We start from the raw sequence: 10433 nt of genomic DNA, 5'->3' as shown, positions 1-10433 counted from the left end.
ATCAACAACAGAATGAAACTAGACTTCTTTTACCCTTCATGTATACACTTACGAGCATGCCACACACATCAGATAACAGATTGTTCACGGCAGCACTGCAAAAAAACAGTCCTACTGACTAGCGTTCAACGTTGGAAGAATTAGAGTTCAGTTTTTCAGGTCACTAATCTAAGGTTAAGTTTGCAAACTATTGTATTCAAAAGCAACTTGGGCTGATCGCCCCCTGCCTTCAATGTGGTTGTATTTTTCATTGGAAATATTTAGTTTCACTTGCTTCTAGTTCGATTCCATTTTAGGTCCCCTCCTTCTCATTGGCTTTACATCACTTTTGTGGGTTTAGTTTGTATATGTAAAAATATTATCATCATTACAAAAATCAAGCTGTACAAAAATTATACTTGGAGATGAATCACCCTCCCTCTCCCCCAATCCCTTACTTCTAGCCATTCCTAGTTGATAGCCAGTCTTATTGGTTTCTTAGCTTTTCCTTTCCGTGTTTCTTTTTGGCACAACTAAAACACAGATATAATTACTGTCTCTCGGCCAGTTGATGCATCCGGTAAACTACGCTGACAACTCTTATTTCATAAAATATTCATCCCAGGGGTAGCCTTGAACTGATGATGGTCTGTTGTAAACATCTAATTTCTGAAGACTGCAATATCACTTTTGGTAAGCATCCCCTAGCAAGGGGTAGGTGGTCAATAAATCATTGTTGAATAAAAGTTCATTGTTTTGAATGGCACATGGAAGAAAAGTGAAATGAGCCACACAATAGAACAAACAAGGACTAGAAAAGATACAATAAAGCAGAGGTCATTAGTAGCAGCAAAGACTGCATTCAAACTTCTCTGGGATTTTTTTTTCTTTTTTGCCAAAAAAAATAGTAATAAGGAACAGTAGAGATTTTAATACATGAGACATTTCAAGATCCTAAAAGGGGAGAAGAAAATAGTCGTTTGATAAATTTAAGAGGAAAAATATACCATGCCAAATGTTGTTGAAAAGCATAGTTATTACAGTTAACTCAAAAAAAAGTTTGTAAACACATAGAACTAACTTTTCCCTCAGAGAATGGCAAGAAGAGGTATCAGTCCATACTGAAAAAGATAAATGATTGTTTCTCAAATAACATACAATAGTTGATGAAGATTGCATAGACTGGAGGACTTGAAGGTTTTCTTTTTTTTTTTTTAAGTTTAGTTGTCTGTTTTTGCCTTACTGTAATGAATAGGATTTGTTAATTCTATTATGTCAATCCTATTACTTGCTCAAAGCTATTTCTGCAAAGGTCATCAATATCCAGAGATCTTAAATCTGAGCTTAAACCTTGTCCAAGTTCAAGACGAGTTCTGAGTACAGGAATTCTTACCCACCGAACATAATCAAGGACACCAGGCACAGAGAACCAAACTGTGAGTCAGTTATTCTGGATAATATAATTTTTTAAATTTTACCTTCATGGAAAGAAGTATGATCTCACTGTTTGTATATTAATGTGTGTTCTTTCGATATAGTGCAAAGTAACATTAAGTGATAATTTACTATAAAAGCCAATACTGTGCATCTTTCTTCCTTAAAGTGATTTGCCCGAGATAGCTTCACTCTTGTAAATTCAGAATACACATACAATTTTGAGTGTAATAATTCTAGAAATGTACTGTCAAATAAAACTATGAATAGAGAATTAATTGTGAAATTTAAAACTCTTCAGTCCTCCCTTTGGGCGACAGGAGAACTGAAGGAAAGAAGTAATGATTCCTTGCCCTTCGTACTTGGAGATCTGACTACCAAACTGTAAAAGGGAGCATAACCCTGAGCACTGCAACACCCTCAGACCCCCGCACCAAACACCCAGTTGTGTGACCTTGGGCTCTTGTTCTTAATACTATATGTTGCATTGTCTGTTCCTCTTAACCTTTAAAGTGGGAATGATAATATTTGTTCCAGAAGGCTACTTCAAAATTTAATGCAACAGAAATGATGTTTTTAAGAGAAAAGAATACAGGCTGATAGGTTTTGCATACCACTCGATGTTCCTTTGATCATCGTTCTTTAATGCAATTCAGAAGCTGAATCTGTCAAACCGTATTGAGAAAAATGGCTCTGTTATAGTCTGTTACCTTCTGTGCTAGTGCAATGGTTTAAGATTTAGCCCTGAAAGTCAAACCCAGATTCGAACCCTTGCTCCACCATTTACTATAAGATCCTGAGCAAGTAACTTCAGTTCTGTCCTTCAGCTTCCTCATTCGTAGGGCAGCACTGACAATTGTTCCATCACACGTGGATGTGTGACAATGAAAGGATTTTGACACAAAATAATTGGAACAATGCCCGGCACATAGTAACTGTTCATAGGAAGTAAGTGCATAATTATTATTAATTAAAGCATTTCATTATATAAAACAATTGAAATATCATTTTATGAAATTCGGTGCAAACAGTAATTGAAAAAAAATCAGTAATAAATAATGTTTACTAAGTACATAGACCTAAACCAAAGATATTTTAAGTAAAAGAAGATAAACTATGAATTATGCAAAATCCTTAGGCCCAAATATCTTTAATAACACAAAGAGTAATGTTCTTTTGCCAGCAAATAGAAACATACTAAACACTATATCACTTAGTAATAATCCTTAACATCCATGGAACCGGACAGTAGAAGAACATTTATTTATCTATTTACTTATTTCTCATTTGTCATTAAGTTTTTGTTCTTCCTATAGAGTGTATCACATCTAATCTCTAAAATGGAAGAAGCCAAAAGCCAAAGTTTGGAAGAAGACTTTGATGGACAGGCCACACATACAGGTACGCAAAGCTATAGGAAGAAAACGAATTATTAAATTAAAATTAAATCCGGAGGTCTCAACTCTTCTTATTGATACTATTCAGTATGAAATTTTTTTAGCTTTGAGGGGTCTGATGAAATCTAAAAATAATTGAGTAGGTAAATTAATTTGAGATCAAATACTTTTAAAACCACTTTATTTAGATGTTAAGTAATGAGAAATTTAATTACAAACACTACTTATGGAGAATTCCTTGCCTCCCTGGTCTCACAAGACTTCTCCCTAGGCACTAAAATCAAGCCACTATCCCCTGTCCTAATTTCCCACAGTATAAACTTTCTTTGCAATTGTAAGCAATGGTATTAAAATTATATAAATAACAATTATTAGAACATATGTACAGAAAGAAAAGTACATCCACATATACAATACACTATTAAAGGTATGGATACCGCTAAGTTTTACTGAAGAATATGTAAAGTTGCATGTTTTCAAGAATTTAGACCTTCTTCCAAACACTGTTACTATTTATCAGGGCAACTGAACATCAGAATTCCATGCAGATCATCCTTGATTTGAATCTGCAAATCCTATCCTTTCTATATTTGTAAAAGGTTCTCAGAATGCTAAAAAGAATTGGATGGTTATGTGATGATTTTTTGAAGGTCATTTTAGTTTTGTTAGCTGAGGTTAGGCCTCTCTCACTGCTTTTCTTTTATGTGCTATGGTTATGGTGGTTTTCTGGATCTTGATAACCTTGTCATTTGTTTATCCGACAATCCTAGTTTCCTTTGTTACTGGTGCTATGCCAGTTTTAGTTTATTGCTGAAGCTTCTGTCTTATGTAACAAGCGATATTTTTCTCAAATTCTAGTTTCCTCTCTACACTCCAATTTTAAATATCGTTACCCCCCAATTTTGAGCATAATTCAAAGTCCATAATTCATATTTTCGTCATTGCAGGTGTTTCAGAAAGATTCTTAGCCAAAACCCATTTACCAAGATTAATGTGGGAAAACATTTTTGTTTTCTGACTTATGGCGGTCAGAACTTTCTAGCCCAAACAAGATGCTTATTTCTGAAACAGAACACAGGTCTATTCCCATGGTAATACTTATATAAATTTCAGTTGTATAAAGTCCTTGTGAAAATGAAGAGAAACAATTTGTTTTTAATTTTACTCCAGGACCAAAAGGAGTAATACATGATTGGAGGAAGTTTAAATTAGAGAGTGAGGACGGTGACTCAGTCCCACCAAGCAAGAAGGAAATTCTCAGACAAATGTCTTCTCCTCAGAGTAGGGATGACAAAGACTCAAAAGAAAGATTCGGCAGAAAGGTAAGCTAAAGAAAAATTAATAATAAGTAATTTACAAAGTGTAAACATGAATCACATTTCTTTCCAAATCACATTTTAGGAGGGTTTTTTTGTTTGTTTGTTTAGTTATTTTTAGACAGAAGGGAAGGGATGGACAGAGAGAGGGAGAGAAACATCAGTGTGTGGTTGCCTCTCACACGCCCCCTACTGGGGACCTGGCCCACAATCCAGGCATGTGCCCTGACTGGGAATCAAACCTCGACCCTTTGGTTCGCAGCCCGCGCTCAATCCACTGAGCCACACCTGCCAAAGCTTAAATCACATTTTTTACAGCACCATCTTTTAAATCTCACTTATTTACCAGTTATATAATATGTACGTCCATGTGCATAAAGAGATATATTAGAAGATGATCTCTGTGATATGAATAGAGATTATCCCAGAGTATTGGAGCGGTGAAATTACTTTCTTCCTTTAGCTTTTAGGTCATTTTGGGATCTCTCTAATCAGCCTGACGATTAATTTATATGACAATAAATATATTCATAAAAGAAGCCACAAAGTAGTTTTCACCGTGGGGAAAGAATCACTTTAGTGGATTACCTCCAAACCAGTCCATGTGAGTGAGTTGTTGTCTATTGATTCTCAACAGACAGACGGTGCTTCAGAAATAGGCTTGCTTCTAGGCTCTGGTCATTGCAAACGTTTTGAAGTCACAGATTTTATTTTCCGATAGGGTTCCTTCACTGAGTCATCCTATGGTGCAGATGAGACAATTACATTTTTTCCATCTTAGGAATTGTAACAGCACCTCCTCCACTTGCGTTAAAGCCATGTAAGGAGAAAATAAATGTAAAAGTGTTTGAAACATGTAAAATGCTACGCAAACATGAGACCATATCATTATTAGAGATGGACTAACATTAAGCTTTAGACATATATCTAAGTGCCCGGATATCTATCCATATGCCCGAATATGTGAATAGAACAAGTTCTTATAAAAAAGCTCAAATGTATGAGTAACTATGTCTGTGGTTTAGCCTATTCGATTAGCAGAACTATAGTAGCAACTTAAAAATTATACAAAACACTTACCAATTTTTAAGGTTAAAACAAATTAAACTGGGACAATCATCTTAAAGCAGAAAAAATATGATAAGAAAAAGGATGAGGACATTAGAAACACAAATGTAAGAGGAACAGAAGGATGTACAAGAGCATCAGGTGCTTTTACTAACCTGAATCTCAGTATCTTTTGTAAAGTTCTGTAACAATACCTACCGCATAGATGTGTTGGGAGGACTGAGTAAAATCATCTACATCAACCGCCTAAGATATACATTTTTCGTAAGTACCAGTTCCGTGCCTTCTCACTCACGTACTTTAAATACTGTCAGCAGTTGCTGTTTCAGAAGCTACTTGATGACGAGGCTGATTGGTGTCCCTTGGAAACCAACCTCCTATCTTGGCTCTCGGCTGCTGTTCATCTCTTAATCACACCATGTCCCATCATCGCTCTCTTATACCCTTTCTTCTCTCTCTCTTCTTTGGAGTGTGTTAGGGGGTGGGTTTTAACATTCTATTGAACAAGTTGGTAATAATATTAAGAAGGGTTCTGCAAATAATTTGTATTCTAGCTGCAGTGATAGGTAGCTGTCTTGGAAGAAGTTAGGCTATTTCTCACTGTTGCCTAAGACAGTGGATAGGAACTGCCTGCAGGGCTTGGTTAAATGCAGCAGCTCACTCAGCCTCACCCTGACAGGTTGTGATTTGATAGGTCTGGCCTAGTGCCCCTAAATTTGCATTTCCCAGAACTTCTCAGGTGATGGCGACACTGTTGGTACAGCACAAACCTCCTGGCTAATCCGATGAACCCTAAACAGTAGTTAAAGCTATCTTGGCTCAATCTTATTCTACATTTTCTACAATCAGTAGGGGATGAGATAAAATCTCTTTAACAATTTCTGTGGAGGAGATGCTAATGTCCAAAGGCATTTGTCGAGGATACATTTAAATCGAGTGTGCATGTGTCTGTGTGGGTGTTTATGAAAGTCGCTTGTGAAGCAGGCCTCGCTGGGCCTGTGTTTTTCCACCCACAGCGATCGGTAGTTAAGTGACACATTTCTGACTGAGATAGTGATCGTCTCCTGGCTCAACTGTATTCAGCAGTCCGTATGCATGCGTTTGTATCACGAAATAACTACCGAACCCTGTTATGTGTCAGACACTAGAGCAGACATTGAAGAGTAGCGACTGAGGCAAATAAAATCCCTGCTCCCATGGAACATATCAGTTAGAAGATTAGTATTATACAATCAAATAAATTTGTCATACAATAGCGGGTGGTGTTTATGGGTACAAAGAAACACTAAAATCATATAAGGAATAGAAAGCTTGGGGCTGGAACTCTTTTAGGTAGAGTAATCGAAGAAGGGGACACTGGAACGAAAGCTTGAACGAGGTAAAGGGAAGACTGCATTGAGGGAGGGCAGCACGTGGAAACTCGTGGAGTCCAGGAAGGGGTTGGTGTGTCTAAAAATGAAGTCTCTGGCTGAACGATCTCTGTCATTCTCTCATTTATTTCCAGATGAGCATTCAAGAGTATGAGCTCATCCACCAGGGCAAAGAAGACGAAAGCTGCCTCCGAAAATACCGTAGACAGTGTATGCAGGACATGCACCAGAAACTGAGTTTTGGGCCTAGATACGGGTTTGTGTATGAGCTGCAAACTGGGGAGCAATTCCTGGAAACCATTGAAAAGGAGCAGAAAAGCACCACGATCGTGGTTCACATTTACGAAGACGGCATTAAGGGCTGCGACGCTCTAAACGGTAGCCTCACATGCCTTGCAGCCGAGTACCCTATGGTCAAGTTTTGTAAAATGAAAGCTTCCGATACCGGAGCTGGTGACCGCTTCTCCGCAGATGTACTCCCCACCCTGCTTGTCTACAAAGGTGGGGAACTCATAAGCAATTTCATTAGTGTTGCTGAGCAGTTTGCCGAAGACTTTTTTGCTGGGGATGTGGAGTCCTTCCTAAATGAATATGGGCTACTACCAGAAAGAGAGATGCATGCCCTAGAGCAGACCAACATGGAAGAAGATATTGAGTAGAGATTTGCTATGTCAGTCTCTCAGATTTCTCCCTTACACACTGAACATTGATTGATTCGGTAGTATCCATATTCCTTTAGAGAATATCAAAGGTGGACATGGCTATTCTCGTGTGGAAACAAAACCAGGTTGATGCTGAAGTTATATGATTAACATTTTTCAGTATTCGTTACTCAGATGTATGTAAGGCTTTATTACAAAACCCTGTCGTCTTCGGAAACATGTTAGTAAACAAAGAGAATGTGGACTATATGGTGACAGTTTTAAGACATCCCTTTCGTGTTACGTGTTAGCATTTTTGCTCCTTGTTTTTCTCTGCAGTGTTATTATTTGGACTTTTCGAAGTACATCATTCATTATCATTTGGCCTACATAATAAGAATAAAGTCTCATGAGGAAATAAATATTCTATTGAAAATCTATTCTTTCTCGAGCATCATGACATCAAGGCCCTAAAAATATTATATAACCTAAAATACAAAAAGCATCACTCAGAAAGATATCTTGTATTCTAATCAAACTAAAGCCCAAGAAACTTAGAAACATTGTACTGCATTAAGGTTGTAAAAAAGAAAGTATTTGTTAAAAAGAAAATTTCAGAAGTTAAACTTATCTGTGAAAGAAGGCAGCTAGAAGCAAGGACTTCTTATTTGTTGGACGAAAGAATAAAATTTAGTCGTAGTTATAATTAAAACTGTCATTTATTTATTGATTGCCAAATACGGGCTAGTAATTTACTCATATCACCTCTAATTCTTAAATACAGTCCTGCAAAAAGAGAATATTACTCTCACTTTGTAAATGATGAAATTGAAATTCATCAAAGTTTGAATTCCTTTGAAAATACTTCAAAACCTCTGCTCTGACACAAACACACGAAAACACCAAAGAAGGCTGGAAAAGTGTTTTGAAGTACATGAATGGGCTGAAGAGCAAGAGAAAAGAAACCTCTAGGTGTCTGAATCAGAGTGGAAAATGAGGGTGAGGGAGAGCTACCGCCATTATGTTGCCTGTGAATGAAGAATTCATGCTGTTTGATAAGTAGCCAAAAATGGGCTCCCTGGAAGAGGTGAGCTCTGTACATTCTCCCTAGTGGACCAATGCTGAAACCAGATATTGCTCACAAATTTCTGTCTCCGCTCTTCTAAATTACTATCGTGTAGCTTCTCACTCTTTCCTTAACCCTTTTCTATCCTTCTCCCCCAGTCTAAACACTTTACTTTGCTCACACTTCGTTGAGAAAAGAGATGCTCTCAGGTGAGTGCTAGGTCATCATCTCTCCATCACCCAAGGGAAACCTGCACCGACATGTAAACCTCCACTGATGTTACCATGGAAGTGTTTAGGCAGAGGCTAAGGCCAAATGAGTAAAGTAGGCTTTGGATCTTATCAGCCACACGGTAATTTTCCTCCTGCAATGAAATTATTTCCTCTTTCTCTGCATCACCTGTTTTTGTTGTTGTTCTTGTATTATTCGTATTGGCTTGTCAATGAGTTTTGAATCACCCACTATTTAAAAGATGCCTGCCGGTAATTTTCAATTTCCAGCTATCCCTCACTTTTCTGCTTTACTTTGCAATCATGTCACTTGAAAGAAGTATCACAAGCACTATCTTTATTCCCCATTTCCAATGCTTCCATTCCACTTCAGTCAGGCCTTCTTATTGACCGGTCCCTAACACACAGTTGCTGCAGTAGGCACTGCTTCTGTGCATGAGTATAAAAGTCAATCTTCTATTCCTCTTTATAATTGAGAAAGGCATTTTAAATCCTCTATGGCCTATTCATAAGTTGATGAATACCAGGCACCAGGTGGAAAAATTCTAGGAGGGAGGCATGAAGGATAATTATGTATAAATTAAGGAGCTTGAAAACAAACCAAAAAAGAAACCACCCATGATTTCTCCAATCCAGTAATTGCTAACAAATTTATTAAACCCTTACAGAGTCCTCTGTTAAGGAATGACTAGACTTTAAGAAAAAACAGGAGCCTTGTATGAGATGTTTGTAATTTAAAAACTCCTTAGTAGAGCAATTCTTTAGATTGACATTAATTCCATGGACTGGCAGTAAATACTTAAAAACATGATGGAAAGGCAGTGGAGAAGGACAGTCAAATGGGAATCTCAAAAGAGAACATATTTTAAGACTAAAACATAAGGTCTTTTCAATCATTAATCATTATTAACTACAATGTAGTACCGCTTTGTAGGTCATGGGTAGAAAGGCACAGGTAGCTAACAGAGAAAGAAGGCTTCTGCCTATAGACAAGAATAAAAATGAGTGCTTTGAAAGATTCTTGTTCAACGAAAGCTTGACTCTCGTAAGCAATAACCCACCACGCATTAATTTAAAGTAGAGAAGCTGGCAAGCTTCAGCAGGACTAAACTCAGAAATGTATTTAACCCGTAACTGTCAAAACAAAAGTAACTAGGTGGCACCTTTGTAAGGAGTGATGATAGCAACCGTGCTCAAAATAAGGGCTTGGTGACTAATGGATGCCAGAGCGCTGCTTTGACAGCAACACTCATCAGCAAGAGTCGGACAAAGGCAGGATGTGACGAGAATATTTGAAATCCACTGCTTCAGAAATCCTGGGTTACAAACTGTCCTCATGCAAACACTCCATCTGGTATTAGGCGAGAGGAGAGGAAAAGCTCGTTTTTTGTCTCAGCAGAGGAATGAGGTCTTAGATGCAAAAGTTTAAAGGGTCATAGTATGTCTCATAACAAATAATACTGGAATCGACTTGAAAAAAAAGCCAAGTGTTAGTTGTAAAATAATATGAAAATAGTAGAAAAATCGGTAGGAATCATCGTGGAAAGTATGAAGCGCCTTTCTTCATGTGTTCACAAAACATTTATTGACAAGTTTGCAATGTGCTCTGCAGTGTCTTTGACCTTAGGGAGTGCAAAGTAAAGAAAACAGACCCTCAGACAGGCAATAGGTGTCAAATGCACCTAATTTGCATCTCTATATTAGCAGTCCTAACTAATATCTTGAGCACAGTGAAAGACTTCCTAGGTTTGAATCCACTCACTAATTTTGTGATCTTAGGCCCGTTCGTTAACCTCTCTGTACCTATTTCTTCATCTGTAAAGTAATAATAATAATTGCTCATCTTCATTGGGTTGTTATGTGGGGAAAAAAGACCAGGTAAATGACTTGTAATAATAGTGCCTATCACAAAATTAGTCTTACACAGATGTT

At 37.4% G+C, this 10433-nt stretch overlaps 1 protein-coding gene across 3 annotated transcripts; it reads left to right on the top strand.

The window, feature by feature from the left end:
- The first annotated feature begins 1326 nt into the window (after window positions 1-1326).
- PDC (phosducin) lies at window positions 1327-7645 on the top strand. 3 transcript variants are annotated; one of them, XM_037035093.1, is made up of 5 exons: window positions 1327-1415; window positions 2241-2357; window positions 2730-2814; window positions 3981-4132; window positions 6699-7645. In XM_037035093.1, exons 3-5 carry the CDS (start codon window positions 2754-2756, stop codon window positions 7221-7223), a joined length of 738 nt encoding a protein of 245 aa, XP_036890988.1. In that variant the 5' UTR covers window positions 1327-1415; window positions 2241-2357; window positions 2730-2753; the 3' UTR covers window positions 7224-7645. The 3 variants fall into 3 exon arrangements, with proteins under 3 accessions (XP_036890988.1, XP_036890987.1, XP_036890986.1); XM_037035092.1 differs by having other exon boundaries at window positions 2241-2361; XM_037035091.1 differs by lacking the exon at window positions 2241-2357 and having other exon boundaries at window positions 1328-1415.
- The last annotated feature ends 2788 nt before the right edge of the window (window positions 7646-10433 follow it).

Source organism: Sturnira hondurensis, unplaced genomic scaffold (assembly GCF_014824575.4).
Source record: "Sturnira hondurensis isolate 20B ecotype Veracruz unplaced genomic scaffold, ASM1482457v3 Scaffold0022215, whole genome shotgun sequence".
Lineage (NCBI taxonomy): Eukaryota > Metazoa > Chordata > Mammalia > Chiroptera > Phyllostomidae > Sturnira > Sturnira hondurensis.
This window is presented reverse-complemented; position numbering and strand designations above follow the sequence as displayed.